The sequence below is a fragment of the Portunus trituberculatus genome, chromosome 25 (genome assembly GCF_017591435.1).
Source record: "Portunus trituberculatus isolate SZX2019 chromosome 25, ASM1759143v1, whole genome shotgun sequence".
Lineage (NCBI taxonomy): Eukaryota > Metazoa > Arthropoda > Malacostraca > Decapoda > Portunidae > Portunus > Portunus trituberculatus.
Genome location: NC_059279.1, coordinates 18,549,205 through 18,564,204, shown reverse-complemented (window position 1 = coordinate 18,564,204; position 15,000 = coordinate 18,549,205). Strand labels below are relative to the sequence as shown.

General features: G+C 50.0%; 4 protein-coding genes across 5 annotated transcripts; 2 read left to right on the top strand and 2 right to left on the bottom strand.

Annotated features, from left to right (window-relative positions):
• Nucleotides 1-950: 950 nt before the first annotated feature.
• On the top strand, nucleotides 951-2,583 carry LOC123508936 (neurotrophin 1-like). Its single transcript, XM_045262970.1, has 2 exons — nucleotides 951-1,054; nucleotides 1,480-2,583. The coding sequence occupies exons 1-2, from the start codon at nucleotides 1,037-1,039 to the stop codon at nucleotides 2,233-2,235; spliced, it is 774 nt and encodes a 257-aa protein (XP_045118905.1). The 5' UTR covers nucleotides 951-1,036; the 3' UTR covers nucleotides 2,236-2,583.
• A 251-nt stretch (nucleotides 2,584-2,834) lies between these two features.
• LOC123508679 (neurotrophin 1-like) lies at nucleotides 2,835-4,705 on the top strand. Its single transcript, XM_045262527.1, has 3 exons — nucleotides 2,835-2,927; nucleotides 3,222-3,291; nucleotides 3,592-4,705. Exons 1-3 carry the CDS (start codon nucleotides 2,835-2,837, stop codon nucleotides 4,416-4,418), a joined length of 990 nt encoding a protein of 329 aa, XP_045118462.1. The 3' UTR covers nucleotides 4,419-4,705.
• Nucleotides 4,706-6,917: 2,212 nt separating this feature from the next.
• On the bottom strand, nucleotides 6,918-8,487 carry LOC123508748 (pollen-specific leucine-rich repeat extensin-like protein 1). 2 transcript variants are annotated; one of them, XM_045262631.1, is made up of 2 exons: nucleotides 8,399-8,487; nucleotides 6,918-8,053 (listed from the first exon to the last, which is right to left on the bottom strand). In XM_045262631.1, the coding sequence occupies exons 1-2, from the start codon at nucleotides 8,414-8,416 to the stop codon at nucleotides 7,205-7,207; spliced, it is 867 nt and encodes a 288-aa protein (XP_045118566.1). In that variant the 5' UTR covers nucleotides 8,417-8,487; the 3' UTR covers nucleotides 6,918-7,204. The 2 variants fall into 2 exon arrangements, with proteins under 2 accessions (XP_045118566.1, XP_045118565.1); XM_045262630.1 differs by having other exon boundaries at nucleotides 8,393-8,443.
• A 3,719-nt stretch (nucleotides 8,488-12,206) lies between these two features.
• LOC123508753 lies at nucleotides 12,207-13,908 on the bottom strand. The gene is made up of 2 exons (XM_045262636.1): nucleotides 13,879-13,908; nucleotides 12,207-13,304 (listed from the first exon to the last, which is right to left on the bottom strand). Exons 1-2 carry the CDS (start codon nucleotides 13,894-13,896, stop codon nucleotides 12,471-12,473), a joined length of 852 nt encoding a protein of 283 aa, XP_045118571.1. The 5' UTR covers nucleotides 13,897-13,908; the 3' UTR covers nucleotides 12,207-12,470.
• Nucleotides 13,909-15,000: the final 1,092 nt, after the last annotated feature.

The window sequence follows — 15,000 nt, the reverse complement described above, 5'->3', positions numbered from 1 at the left end:
GTGTGTGTGTGTGTGTGTGTGTGTGTGTGTGTGTGTTGAAAGTTCCCTCTATTACATCGTTTGTCAGCTTTGTGTTTATCTGTTTGTATGTGTGTGTCTGTGTGCTCCTCCCGCTGATTTATGACCCCTCGGTGTGTGTGTGTGTGTGTGTGTGTGTGTGTGTGTGTGTGTGTGTGTGTGTGTGTGTGTGTGTGTGTGTGTGTGTGTGTGTGTGTGTACTCCTTCACGTAGGACTAACAGTAAGAGGAAAGGGAAAGAGTGCTGTAAGGAATCTTCTCTTTCACTCCTTCTCCTCCTCCTCCTCCTCCTCCTCCTCTTCCTACTCCCTACTCCCGAGGCTCTTTCTGGAAGAGAATGTGACATCACTGAGCCTAAGGGAGGAGGAGGAAGAGGAGGAGGAGGAAAGGAGGAGGAGAGGAGGAGGAGGAGGGAGGAGGAGGAGGAGGAGGAGGAGGAGGAGGAGGAGGAGGAGGAGGAGGAGGAGGAAAAGATAAATATGAAGGGGAAGGATGGGAGGATTATCAAGGTTCTCTCTCTCTCTCTCTCTCTCTCTCTCTCTCTCTCTCTCTCTCTCTCTCTCTCTCTCTCTCTCTCTCTCTCTCTCTCTCTCTCTCTCTCTCTCTCTCTCTCTCTCTCTCTCTCTCTCTCTCTCTCTCTCTCTCTCTCTCTCTCTCTCTCTCTCTCTCTCTCTCTCTCTCTCTCTCTCTCTCTCTCTCTCTCTCTCTCTCTCTCTCTCTCTCTCTCTCTCTCTCTCTCTCTCCGTCCCTCCTTTCGCACCATCGTCAGCCTCGAGGCAAATCAAACACAAACAGATCCAGACACCGGCCCTGAGGAACACCCTGTCAGGTTTCACTTGTCTCGCCCAAGGTCGCTGAAGTCAGTGCTGCGTTGCGAGTTCGGCATCGGTCTTTGGTTTCACGGGGCCTGACCACATTTTGGGCCAGCGAGGGCCACTCCTTCCCTATATAAGCTTGGTGCCAGGGCCAGCTGATACGCACTCCATCCTAGGCGAGTCTTGAAGGAGCACCGCGACAGAATGGCTTTGCAATATTTGGTTAGTGATGCTGGTGTTGGTTATGACATTGATTATAAGAAGATATTCCAAGCTTTTTTTTTATTTTCATGGGTTGTTGGGTTCTTGTAGGCGGTGACATTTTGGTAATTGGTTTCTTATTTGATATGTTTTCGTTTTTGTTGATATTTGTTTTTATCATTATCTTTCTGTGGTTGTCCCTTTTGCTTCCTTCCCTTTTTTTTTAGTTTTTTCTGGTTCCTTGTTCTCTATGCCTCCTCCTCCTCCTCCTCCTCCTCTTCCTCCTCTTTCTCCTCATTCTCTTCCTTCTTTTCCTTTTATTACTTCACTTTACCTCTTCACGTCACGTCTTGGTCTGTCATGGTTTTAAAACGTGACTTATTGAGCGTTTGCTTCACGGGTCACCCCCATTACCTCAATGCTTAATGAGGCCGCTGCCGCCCCAGGTGTCGCTGGCGGTGGTGGGCGTCGCCCTCGCAGACCAGCACTCCCACGTCAGCTTCAGCCTCGGTGGCGCCCCTAAAGTGACTCACCACGCCACCCACCACCACGTCCCCGCCCACCACACTCCGGTCCACCACGCCCCCGTCCACCACCCAAAACCTCACCATCCTCGTCCTGCCCACCACCACGCCCCCGTCCACCACCCTCGGCCTTCCTATCACCCACAGCCTACCTACGGCCACCACGAGCCAGCCGAGCCTGCCTGCGCCGCTAACACCACCAAGCCGTGGTGCCTCGAGGACGCCGAGTACCCACTGTACGAGATCAAGCACGCCGCCGAGTACCACTACGAGAAGCTGCTGTCCCTGTACGCCGACGTGGCTGACCTCAGCACCGAGCTGTCCGTGGAGCGGCCCAAGACCCTGGACGAGGAGACCTACCTCTGCCCCTCCGCCACCGCCTACGTCAGGCCGCTGCGCGCCATCAACACGGAGGGCAAGTGGCGCGTCATCGTGAACAACGTGGACGTGCACTACGAGACCCTGACGCAGACCACCCGCGTGGAGGAATGCCTCACCGCCGGCGACGCCTGTCCCCTCGTGCCGGAGTGCTACGAGTCTTCCTGCCTGCAGAAGTCCATCTACCACCGCTTCCTCGTCTACGACCCCTACGACCAGTACTTCCCCTTCGCCGTGGAGACCTTCAAGCTGCCCGCCAGCTGCGCCTGCCTCCTCGGCGCCTCCACCCTCGATCACTAATTCCAAAATAGTTGACATCGATTCGCTTCCAATCTATTGCAAGAGAAATGAAATGCCTCTTTAGAATTCCCTCCGGTTCAACTGTCCATCCTTCCCGTCCACCGCCTCTATCTTGGAGTTCAGCGCCTCGCCCTCACTCCACTCAACTCTCGCCGCCGATACGAACCCCTTGACCTCGATATGACCTCAATATGTAAGAGCCGCGGGTGTTAGCGCCCCGCCCCGCCCCGCCCTGGCCGCGGCACGTGAAGAAAGCAGTTCTCTAGTCATCTCCGTGTGATAATATTTAAATTATAAATGTTAATATATTTACTTGCAAGCATGAAATAAAATTGTGCATACAACACAGTGTTTCACTGTCTTCTTTGTTCATCCACACAACAGCGTGGCGTCAAACCTTCCCTCTGCCAACGTGGCATCCCTAAAACCTGCCCTCTGTCAGCGTGGCATCCCTCAAACCTTTCTTCTGTCAACGTGGCATATATATATTCAAAAGTACAGTTTTGTGTATTTCATATTCTTCAATAGCATAAAGGTTGAAAATTTTATGTATATTACATATGTGTAACTCGATTTTATTAGAGGAAGTGATTGAGATCATGGAGGGTCTGTGGTGTGGTGCTGGAAGTGGTGGTAGTAGCGGTGGTAGAGGTGGTGGTGTGTCGCAGCGGTGTTCCGGTGAGGCTTTCCTGGTGATGCAAAGCTGAGGAGCAGAGGGAGGATTGCTAAACCCTATTAGTCTAGAACAGATTACATTCTCCATCCAGCCTTCGTCACCCTCCCCTTGCCTCTACCTTCCTCCAACCTCACTCATCCCCTCCTTCCCTCTCTCCTTCCCCTCTCCCCACCGCCGGACATGCCGGGGATGCACATGTCTCGGCGCCGCGCCGCGCTGCTCCCTCCTTCTGCAAGCAGCGCTCCTTCCTTCGCCGCTCGGTTGCTATTTTTGGAAGGAGGGCGGCGCCGCGGTATATAAAGGTGTGTAGCGCGGGAAAAAAGACACACTTCTCTGGAATCCTCTCCTGCAACACCTGAGCGATGGCAGCGAGGCTTGTGGTGAGTGTGAGTGTGAGTGTGAGTGTCCAGCACACGCTGGGCATGTAGACGCTACACATTTATAGAGAATTCTGAACCAGGTAGGTGAACAGTAATAGACAGGTAGCCTGGAGAACAGGTAGAAAGAAATCCCATTCAATCAGATGAATGTATGTACAAGTAACAGGCAATACCAATGAGCAGAATTCGATAGGTAAGGATGGAAAGTGGAACTATAACCAGCCTGGAAGAGAAAGATCTTGAGGATTGTCATGTGAAGGAACAGAGAACCTTCACATCCCATCCTATCCTGTCTTGCAGGCGGTCCTGGCGGTGGTAGCCGTCGTCTTGGCAGATCATCTCCCGCATGGCAGCAACACCGCCCCACGGCACCAACAAACAGTACATGTAAATCGGGCGCCTGCGCCAGCACCAGCCGTCCACGTGCAGCAGGCATCTGTCAGACACTCTCCTCGCCCCGCTGTGCGCCACCTGTCCCCCACCCCTTCAGTACCCCGCAGCCCACCTACGGCCAGCACCCGACTCACCCCACCTACAGGCCTCGCCCCACCTACACGCCCACCACCCCAGCATATGGCGCCCACCCCCACGGCCCCGCCCCAGCCCCATCCTACGGCTCCGACCAGCCCGCCTGCGCCGCCACCTCCGGCAAGCCGTGGTGCCTCGAGGACAGGGACTACCCCACCTACGAGATCCAGGCAGCAGCGGAGCAAAACGCGGACAAGCTGCTCACCCTGTACGCCGACGTTGCTGACCTCAACACTGAGCTGTCCGTCGACCTGCCCAGCTATCAGACGGAGGAGACCTACCTCTGCCCCTCGGAGACCGCCTACGTCAGGCCGCTGCGTGCCATCAACACAGAGGGCAAGTGGCGCATCATTGTGAACGGCATCAAGGTGCACTACGAGACCCTCACGCAGACCACCCGCCTGGAGGAGTGCCTCAACCCTGGCTACCCGTGCCCCCTCGTGCCTCAGTGCTACGAATCGAAGTGCCTGCAGAAGTCCATCTACCACCGCTTCCTCGTCTACGACCCCTACGACCAGTACTTCCCCTTCGCCGTGGAGACCTTCAAGCTGCCCGCCAGCTGCGCCTGCCTCCTCGGTGCCTCCACCCTCGATCACTAACAACAATACTGACAACAACAACAACAACAACAACAAGTAGCAAGAACAAGACAACTCTCAATGCCTCCAGAATCCGCCCATTGCTTTACGCCTGAAGTCTTCGTGCCCTTCAATCCCTAGTCCCTGAGACCCAAGTCCCGCCCCGGCGCAGCCTCGGCGACACGTGAAGAAAGCAGTTCTCTAGTCATCTCGGTGCTCAACACAACTTTGACTTCATTGTTCACCACGACATTACTACCTATTTATAATCAGGATGTCATTCTGACCCAATAAACAACAGCGCATCATCTCCTTTTTCCTTCTCTCCGGATCGGCGTGTCCCTTGCATGCTGACCTCTACCACTGCCAGTCCGCCTCAGCTTGCACAGCTCAGGATATCTGATGAAGGTCATGGCGCGATGACCGGGTTTCTTCCAACAAAGCCAGGAATTTTTCATCGAGCTACGTAGGTGATATGGCAAATAAAAAGCAAGAATCATTTCACTGCCTTGGGAATAAAACGAAGACAGCTTGTCCGTGAAACACTTAATACTGCAGGTTACGTTATTGTCAGTGCACGAGTACTAATCAATAATCACATTGCTTTGCACGTGAGGCAAACTTATGTGTCTATACTTGTCATAACTGAAGCACAACACTACATAATATGAACTTGAAATCCGGAAATGTCGCTCCAGAAAGACAAAAAAGAGAATAGAATAACAATAATAATAATAATAGTAATAATAATAATAAAAAAAAATAATATTAACAAGAAGAAGAAGAAGAAGAAGAAAGAAAGAAAGAAAGAAAGAAAGAAAGAAAGAAAAAAAAAGGACAACAACAACAGAAACCACGCTTTTTATAAGAAGAGCAAACAACAATAACAATAACGAGGGGGATTTCAAAACACGAAGTCTGCCTGGTATTACTCCCCTCCTCCTCCTCCTCCTCCTCCTCCTTCTCCTCCTCCTCCTCCTCCTCCTCCTCCTTTCACTGGACACCATATGACAAAGCAGCTGCCGCGATTCAACAAACAGAAACCATTGCCACCCACTCCTTTCATTCTTGTCTCTACTGAATAACGAATAAATAAAGTCACCGAGCTAGTATTCCCACTGATCTACTTAGAATAAATAAATGAATGAAAATATGGTGTTTGTTACTCATTTGAGGTGTAATTTACTATCTTCATGTAAGCACAATATTACTATAGACACTTATGAAGCCTCGGGTATTCGATCACTCCTCCATGTGAAATAGTTCCCTGCCTTTACTGTTATGTCTGAGTTAGGTTAGGTTACGTTAAGTTGGGTTGGTTTAAATTGGGTTTTGGTCGAGTTGGGGTGGGCTGGGGGTCAGGTTGGTGTAGGTGGTGGTGGTAGAAGGGGATGGGTTGGGTTGAGCGGTTCGCTTGGGGTGGTTGGTGGGGTGGGAGGGGATGGGTTGGGTTGGGTTTGGTGTGGGTGGTGGTGGTGGGAGGTGATGGGATGGGTTGGGTTGAGGGGTTAGGTTGGGTGTGGGTGATGATGGTGGAAGGGGATGGATTGGGTTGGGTTGGGTTGGGTTGGGTTGGGTTGAAGGGTTGGGTTTGGTGTGGGTGATGGTGGTGGAAGGGGATGGGTTGGGTTGGGTTGGGTTGGGTTGAGGGTTAGGTTGATGTGGGTGTGGTGGTGGAAGGGTTGGGTTGGGTTAGGTTGGGTTGGGTAGGGGGTTGGGTTTGGTGTGGGTGGTGGTGGTGGAAGGGGATGGGTTGAGGGGTTGGGTTGGTGTGGGTGGTGGTGGTGGAAGGGGATGGGTTGAGGGGTTGGGTTTGGTGTGGGTGGTGGTGGTGGAAGGGGATGGGTTGAGGGGTTAGGTTGGTGTGGGTGGTGGTGGTGGAAGGGGATGGGTTGAGGGTTGGGTTTGGTGTGGGTGGTGGTGGTGGAAGGGGATGGGTTGAGGGGTTAGGTTGGTGTGGGTGGTGGTGGTGGTGGTGGTAGGGAATGGGTTGGATTGGGTTGGGTAGGTCGAGTTGGCTAATGTTTACTTTTCATGGAGTAATGTTACTGGAAGGAATTTATTCTCGGTGAAATCAATTTTACTGTGTTGGGTATTTACTTCGTCGGAATTGACTGTGGTTGGAATTTATTCTGGTCGCAAATTACTTACGATGAAACTTACTCAAGTGGAATTTACTCTCGCAGAAATTTACTTTATGTGGAATTTCCGGGGAGTGGAAATTTTATTGAGACATTTTATTGTAAGTGGATTTTCAGGTAAATTTTTTTATTATTTATGAAATTTTCTCTTGGTGCAAATTACTTATGATTGAGCTTACATTACTAAGAAATGTCTTAATCAGTATAGCGAATGTCTGGCAAGGACGTGACAGCCAGGAGAGTGAAGTGAAGGCTTCTGCAAGGTGAGCACCATTGACATTATATACACGCCTGACGACCTTATAGGAGGTGACAATCAACAGTGGTGGAGGTCAGCATGCAAGGGACACGCCAATCCGAAGAGAAGGAAACAAGGAGGTGATGCGCTGTTGTTTATTGGGTCAGAATGACATCCTGATTATAAATAGGTAGTAATGTCGTGGTGAACAATGAAGTCAAAGTTGTGTTGAGCACCGAGATGACTAGAGAACTGCTTTCTTCACGTGTCGCCGAGGCTGCGCCGGGGCGGGACTTGGGTCTCAGGGACTAGGGATTGAAGGGCACGAAGACTTCAGGCGTAAAGCAATGGGCGGATTCTGGAGGCATTGAGAGTTGTCTTGTTCTTGCTACTTGTTGTTGTTGTTGTTGTTGTTGTCAGTATTGTTGTTAGTGATCGAGGGTGGAGGCGCCGAGGAGGCAGGCGCAGCTGGCGGGCAACGAAGGTCTCCACGGCGAAGGGAAGTACTGGTCGTAGGGGTCGTAGACGAGGAAGCGGTGGTAGATGGACTTCTGCAGGCACTTCGATTCGTAGCACTGAGGCACGAGGGGGCACGGGTAGCCAGGGTTGAGGCACTCCTCCAGGCGGGTGGTCTGCGTGAGGGTCTCGTAGTGTACCTTGATGCCGTTCACAATGATGCGCCACTTGCCCTCTGTGTTGATGGCACGCAGCGGCCTGACGTAGGCGGTCTCCGAGGGGCAGAGGTAGGTCTCCTCCGTCTGATAGCTGGGCAGGTCGACGGACAGCTCAGTGTTGAGGTCAGCAACGTCGGCGTACAGGGTGAGCAGCTTGTCCGCGTTTTGCTCCGCTGCTGCCTGGATCTCGTAGGTGGGGTAGTCCCTGTCCTCGAGGCACCACGGCTTGCTGGAGGTGGCGGCGCAGGCGGGCTGGTCGGAGCCGTAGGATGGGGCTGGGGCGGGGCCGTGGGGGTGGGCGCCATATGCTGGGGTGGTGGGCGCGTAGGTTGGGCGAGGCCTGTAAGTGGGGCGAGTGGGGTGGTGGCCGTAGGTGGGCTGCGGGGTACTGAAGGGGTGGGGGACAGGATGGCGCACAGCGGGGCCGGGAGAGTGCCTGACAGGATGCCGCTGCACGTGGACGGCTGGTGCTGGTGCCCGATGGACGGCCGGTGCCTGGGACGCATGTATGACGGGCACACGCTGTACATGAACAGATGTTGCTGGTGGATGGCTGACGTGGGGGTGGTCCGCCAGGGTGATGGCTAGCGCCGTCAGTGCCACCTGTGGGAGGCGGCAGGAGGTGAGGTTTGTGTTACCTGGATAACCATCACTTGTTGGTGTGTCAGTGTGTCGGTGTGTCTCTCTGCCGGTTACCTGGGTCCTCCTTGAAAGCTTCCCGTCTAATTCTATTCACTTGTTTTGGTGTTTATTTCTCACCTATCTTCTAATTTACCTGTTTGACCATCTTGTTGTTACCTGTCTCGTTATGCCTGTCTGTCCATCGGTTTGTCTGACCAACTGCTCATTGTTTTTTATCTGACTTCATGAAGGCTGTCTTCCTGTCTACCTGTGTATCTGTCCAACGTGCTGGACACTGGACGGAGGTCCACTCACACTCACACTCACCAGAAGCCTCGCTGCCATCGCTCAGGTGTTGCAGAGGAGGATTCCAGAGAAGTGTGTCTTTTCCCCGCGCCACACACCTTTATATACCGCGGTGCCGCCCTCCTTCCAAAAATAGCAACCGAGCGGCGCAGGAAGGAGCGCTGCTTGCAGGAGGAGGGAGCAGCGCGGCGCGGCGCCGAGACACGTGTCCCTCGGCGTGCGGAAGGGGGGCGTGGGTGATTTGGGGGATACCGGTGCAGGGAGGAAAGGAAGGAGGGAGAGGGGAAGGGTTGTGATTTGCGGATCAACCCACAAATCATCGGTCATAGCGAGCCATCCATCTTGATTGAGGAGACACCAGGCGCAGTGACAGCCTCGGGGTGGGGGAGTGTTCCTGGTGGTAGTGGTGGTGGTAGTGGTGATGTCATAAATTATTGTCACAGTTGTGGTTAATGATACTGCTAGATGCTGATGTTGTCTCATGGCTTACTCTGACGGTGCTAGACATATGCACACGTTGAGGATACACTACAGATAGAAAGACTGAGGTAGGTAGAGACGCAGGTATTAACACTTGGCCTCTAAAAAGACTCGGTGTATTGCAGTCGTCAAGTGTCACGTGATGAATGTTGCTTTGGTGGCTTTTAGATGCATTCCACATTCGTACACAGGAGAGATGTTTATGTTGATCTCTTCCATGTCCTGTTTTATTGAACTTTATTGTGTTTGTATAGTCATTGGTAAGGAGAAGTAGTGGCTGCAATACTAGTAAGAGAAGAAGAAAAGATAGAGAAGAAAAGAAGAAAAGCAACGGCAACAACAACAAAAGACGGAGGAGAAGGAAAATAAAGAACATAACAAGAAAACGAGAAAACAGTAACGAAAAGAAATAACAAGTGGAAAAAGGAAACCAGGAGAAAGAAAAGAAAAGAAAAACAATGAAGTGTAAAAAAGAGGAAAAATCAGAGAGAACACCAAGAAGAAGAAGAAGAAGAAGAAGAAGAAGAAGAAGAAGAAGAAGAAGAAGAAGAAGAAGATAGAGTCAGCATTTGGATCTGGCGTTGCAGTTGAGGCGAATCTAAAACTAAGAGGGTCGGAGGATTTGGATTTGGAAAGCAATGGCAAGGAAGAGGAAAGTAAGAAGCACTTCGCTTACATTTAACTTTCCTTCCACTCCCTTTGTGTTTCCTTCCTCCTCCTCCTCCTCCTCCTCCTCCTCCTCCTCCTCCTCCTCCTCCTCCTCCTCCTCCTCCTCCTCCTGATAACTGCGTCACCTCGTCCATGGCAGGTGTGGCTGAAGAGAATGTAAGAAATTTGTTTTTTCTTTGACAGTAGTGCTATGCAGAAACCGAGACTAGAGAAAGAGAGAGAGAGAGAGAGAGAGAGAGAGAGAGAGAGAGAGAGAGAGAGAGAGAGAGAGAGAGAGAGAGAGAGAGAGAGAGAGAGAGAGAGAGAGAGAGAGAGAGAGAGAGAGAGAGAGAGAGAGAGAGAGAGAGAGAGAGAGAGCATCTGCCTTAAGTGTCTAAATCCTTGACGTAATTTTAACTTTCGTCCTCTCTCGGCATTTTCACATTCACTTCAAAAATGGTTTAGGAAGTTTGAAATTCTAGGCATTGACCTGATTTGTATTAATTTCCTTCTTTCTTCTTCTTCTTGTGTGTGTGTGTGTGTGTGTGTGTGTGTGTGTGTGTGTGTGTGTGTGTGTGTGTGTGTGTGTGTGTGTTTCACTGTTTGATCTGCTGCAGTCTCTGACGAGACAGCCAGACGTTACCCTACGGAACGAGCTCAGAGCTCATTATTTCCGATCTTCCCATACACACACCGGGACAACAAGGTCACAACTTCTCGATTTACATCCCGTACCTACTCACTGCTAGGTGAACAGGGGCTACACGTGAAAGGAGACACCCAAATATCCTCCACCCGGCCGGGGAATCGAACCCCGGTCCTCTGGCTTGTGAAGCCAGCGCTCTAACCACTGAGCTTGTGTGTGTGTGTGTGTGTGTGTGTGTGTGTGTGTGTGTGTGTGTGTGTGTGTGTGTGTGTGTGTGTGTGTGTGTGTGTGTGTGTGTGTGTGTGTGTGTGTGTGTGTGTGTGTGTGTGTGTGTGTGTGTGTGTGTGTGTGTGTGTGTGTGTGTGTGTGTGTGTGTGTGTGTGTGTGTGTGTACCATGAATTTTTACAAATCACTGCAACTCTTAGGTTTAATCTCATAATAAAACCTCTTTTCCTAAACCTCTTGAAAGAAAATTCTTGCAGTGAATTCCATTGTGTTATCTCGTGGCATGAAGGTGAGTGCTTTTATCATGAATGGAATGAACTCAGTAATGATTTTGTTAGTGCTGAGTCAATAGGGAGCTTTAAAAGAAGATCAGACATTTTTTTTTTTTTTTGGATAGGGATGATAGATGGAAGTACGTAGCTTTGTTCATACAGGGACTACCACGTGTAGGCCGGACAACCTCCTGCAGCTTCCCTCATTGCATTATGTTCTTATTTTGTATACTGGAGATCTTCCACTAGCTGAGGTGCTGGTCTCAATCACTCTTTTGTCTAGTACACTCGCCTGGTTCTTCATATCAGGTCAGCCAACATGTACTTAGTTCTTCTGAGCCAGTAGATGAAGAAAGGGTGTAATATTAGATCTAAGGGCAAAGTGCAATCCCACGCCAGCATCCCTTGTGTCCTGGTAAGGTCACAACCTCCTAAAACAAAAACTGTCAAATGACGGCAAACGCAGCGCCTTGTTTTAACCCAATCAATCAGCTTTCTAATGCTCTCCCACTGCAGTGCGCAGCCACACGACGTGCTACTACTGTGAGGTCAAGTGGAAAGCAAATAAACAATTCCTGGTTCCAAAAAAAGAGGCGGTGAATTGGAGAACAAACTTGACAAGAATGTATGAAGCACTTGAACGTCATAAAACATGATGAAGAGTAACACAGAATGGAGAAAGAGAAAAAAAAAAAGAAAGAAAACTAAGGGAAAAGAGAAGGAAACTGAGTAAATGAAAAGAGAATCCAGAAACCAGTTTGCTTTCTAACTCAGAATCTATAACAATACTTAGTAAGAATAAAGTGTAGCAAAAAACGCTCATACAGGCAAGGACTTCAACCCAATCTTAAAGACACAGAAAGACAAAATAATCCAGGAACCAATTTAGTTTCCAAGGTTGATGTATCTAATCTTCCCACCTGCAGGAGGAGCCAAGGCGGCGCTGACGGAGGAATGCGGGGAAAAAATAAGAAAAACACACAATAATGGGAAGGCGAGGGCGATCGTCAGTCGTAGCGCAGTGAAAGGGGAATATCAATGTTTAGGTAATGAGGCAGAATGGCGAGCACGATCTTGAGGCGCCCTTCAGTCACGCGATGGTGTCTGGCGCAGAGACGCAGAGGCGCAGAGGAGCAAGGCAACACCAAGGCTTTCCCGACATTAAGTAGAGCAAGAAATGGCAGAAACACTTGAAGGGAAAGGTTTTATCATACACATCTGTTTCAACCTCGATTTGATGTGTGTGTGTGTGTGTGTGTGTGTGTGTGTAGATCTCTCTCTCTCTCTCTCTCTCTCTCTCTCTCTCTCTCTCTCTCTCTCTCTCTCTCTCTCTCTCTCTCTCTCTCTCTCTCTCTCTCTCTCTCTCTCTCTCTCTCTCTCTCTCTCTCTCTCTCTCTCTCTCTCTCTCTCTCTCTCTCTCTCTCTCTCTCTCTCTCTCTCTCTCTCTCTCTAATTTGTGACAATATTATCTGTTTCAGGTTTAATGTACATTTTAAACACAATTTTTATCTTTAAAGAAATGGAAAATAATAGTATATAGTTTTTTTTAGTAAAGTTTTATGTTTAATACAATCATTATTACTTTCTTAACATCGCATTTTTTTTGTAGGAAAAATACTCTTCATAAACAGATAAGTAGTGTGTAATTGTGTGATGACGCACCGAGATGACTAGAGAACTGCTTTCTTCACGTGACGCCGCACCGGGCCAGGGGCGGGGCGTGTGTGGATTCACGTACACCCTTTAGGTTACGGGGAGGTCAGTAGAGAGGTCAGGTTGGCAGTGAGAGTTGTGTTGTTGTTGTTGTTGCTTTTGTTGATGTTAGTGATCGAGAGTGGAGGCGCCGAGGAGGCAGGCGCAGCTGGCGGGCAGCTTGAAAGTCTCCACGGCGAATGGGAAGTACTGATCGTAGGGGTCGTAGACGAGGAAGCGGTGGTAGATGGACTTTTGCAGGCACTTCGATTCGTAGCACTGAGGCACGAGGGGGCAGGCGTCGCCGGCCGTGAGACACTCCTCTACGCGAGTTGTCTGCGTGAGGGTCTCGTAGTGCACCTTGATGCCGTTCACGATGACGCGCCACTTGCCCTCCGTGTTGATGGCGCGCAGCGGCCTGACGTAGGCAGTCTCCGAGGGGCAGAGGTAGGTCTCCTCCTCGAGGGTCTTGGCTCTGTACACGGACAGCTCGGTGCTGAGGTCAGCCACGTCGGCGTACAGGGACAACAGCTTGTCGTAGTGCTCCTCAGCAGCGTGCTCGATCTCATAGGTCGGGTAGTCCTTGTCCTCGAGGCACCACGGCTTGGGGTTGCCCTTGGCACAGGCAGGGACCTCGGGCTTGTGTCCATAGGAGGGCTCGGGGTGGTACTGTGGGCGTGGGTGTGGGTATCGGGGCTCCGGGGCGTAGGGTGGCTTGGGCAAGTAGCGGGGCTTGGGATGGTACATGGGCTCCGCCTCGTAGGCTGGCTCTGGCGGGTAGTGTGACTTGCGAGTGTAGGGAGGTCGTGGGTGGTAGGAGGGGCGGGGAGGGTAAGGCGAGGGGTGGTAGGCGGGAGAGTGGCGGACGGAGGTGCCATGGGAGATGGCCGGGGCGCCGCCTAGACTGAAGCTGACGTGGGAGGTCTGATCGGCGAGTACCACCGCCAGGAGGGCCAGGGGGGCCTGCATGGGACACAAATGGGGATGAAGGCAGGTAGAAAAAACGGACTCAAGAATACCAGCCTGCGGCACTGCAGGCCTTCCAGGCCGTGAGTGTGAAGGATGGAGGTGGGAAGGTGGTGACGTGGAGAATAAAGCAAGGAGGAAACTGTTGGACGTTGCATCAGCTCGATGAGTGAAAAGGAAAGGTAATCGCATACAGCTAGATTGACTTGTATGACATGACATACAAATCCCATGTTAAAATTTTGAAATATACTGAATATAGATACGAATAAATAATTAAGTAAATAAAGGGAAAACCTTGAGTAAGAAAACCTCATTTATAAGCCAAACAGACTGTGGAATGAATTTTCACGCTCTCAGTCACCGTACCCAGAAAAAAAAAAAAAAAAGAGCATAAAATGAAATCGCAGTTGTAATAAACAAACTAATCATAACCGGTGCAAAGACACTCACGGAAACTAAAGAAAATGCATCAAGATGAGAAGAGAAAAAAAAAAAAAAAACTGATAGGAGAGCAAAAGTAAAGTGACAGGTACATCAATCGTTAATTACTACAGGTGTTGAGTCTCACCGCGAATTTGAGTGCCATCCTGCAGGTGTGGGGAGACTGTGCCCACATACCGCCTGCACCTCCCTTATATACTTGTCGTGAGCGCCCCGTGACCCCGCCCCCCCCGTAACCTACAGCGGGGGACGGGGCGGGGCGGGGCATTCAAGTGTGTAAGGGTGAAAGTTATGCGTTGTTCGTGTGTTGTTTTGGCCCTTGTGTTTCCTGGGTATTGTTATTGCTGTTGTGTTTGTCTCCTGTGTGTGTGTGTATGTGTGTGTGTGTGTGTGTGTGTGTGTGTGTGTGTGTGTGTGTGTGTGTGTGTGTGTGTGTGTGTGTGTGTGTGTGTGTGTGTGTGTGTGTGTGTAACAAGATAAGAACAGTGATTTCAAACATATGTGCTTTTAATGTACGTGCATGAAAGACGGTCACACACACACACACACACACACACACACACACACACACACACACACACACACACAATGATGATACACTAGAAAGCGAACCTGTTGTATTTTTCCCTTGCATAATACATCTTTACTGTGTGTGTGTGTGTGTGTGTGTGTGTGTGTGTGTGTGTGTGTGTGTGTGTGTGTGTGTGTGTGTGTCATTGAGTGCGGAAAATGCCTGTAATCTGAGGCGCCGTTTGGTTTGAAACACTAAAACACTTGCTCTTTCAAATTTCGGGGCCAAACTAGACCTTTCATTTCTCCCATTTTTGAAAATTTTCGCGACCTTGAGAGAGAGAGAGAGAGAGAGAGAGAGAGAGAGAGAGAGTGTGTGTGTGTGTGTGTATGTGCGTGTTTGTATTTATTGTTATGCTTGATTTCTTTGATTTGTTTGTTTAATCGGTGAAAGTTAATGATATGTTTTCTTATTCAAATTACTCTATCAATTTTCACAAGATCATTTACCATCAAGCACAAATAACACAATCTTAGTCACTTACAATCATAGTCATTTTCTCCACTTTACTTATCATTTACTTACTTTCGTCTTTTCTAAATAAGACGGAATCTCGGCCAAGGGCAACAAAAAAAAAAAAAAACTGTGATAAAAACAGGCCCACTGAGGTGCCAGTTCCCAGACATGTTGAAGGGGATGAGGTTAGAAAGGAACTCCCACAATGGTAAAGAGTCTTCA

What these genes read in the sequence shown, in the direction of transcription:
- LOC123508679 (XM_045262527.1), top strand. Translation starts at nt 2,835, where the DNA reads ATGGAGGGTCTGTGGTGTGGTGCTGGAAGTGGTGGTAGTAGCGGTGGT. An exon ending in GTTCCGGTGAGGCTTTCCTG is followed by an intron (nt 2,928 to 3,221) that starts GTGATGCAAAGC and finishes AAAGGTGTGTAG; the next exon opens with CGCGGGAAAAAAGACACACT. An exon ending in CGATGGCAGCGAGGCTTGTG is followed by an intron (nt 3,292 to 3,591) that starts GTGAGTGTGAGT and finishes CCTGTCTTGCAG; the next exon opens with GCGGTCCTGGCGGTGGTAGC.
- LOC123508748 (XM_045262630.1), bottom strand. Translation starts at nt 8,416, where the DNA reads ATGGCAGCGAGGCTTCTGGTGAGT. An exon ending in CAGCGAGGCTTCTGGTGAGT is followed by an intron (nt 8,054 to 8,392) that starts GTGAGTGTGAGT and finishes CGCCTCCCACAG; the next exon opens with GTGGCACTGACGGCGCTAGC.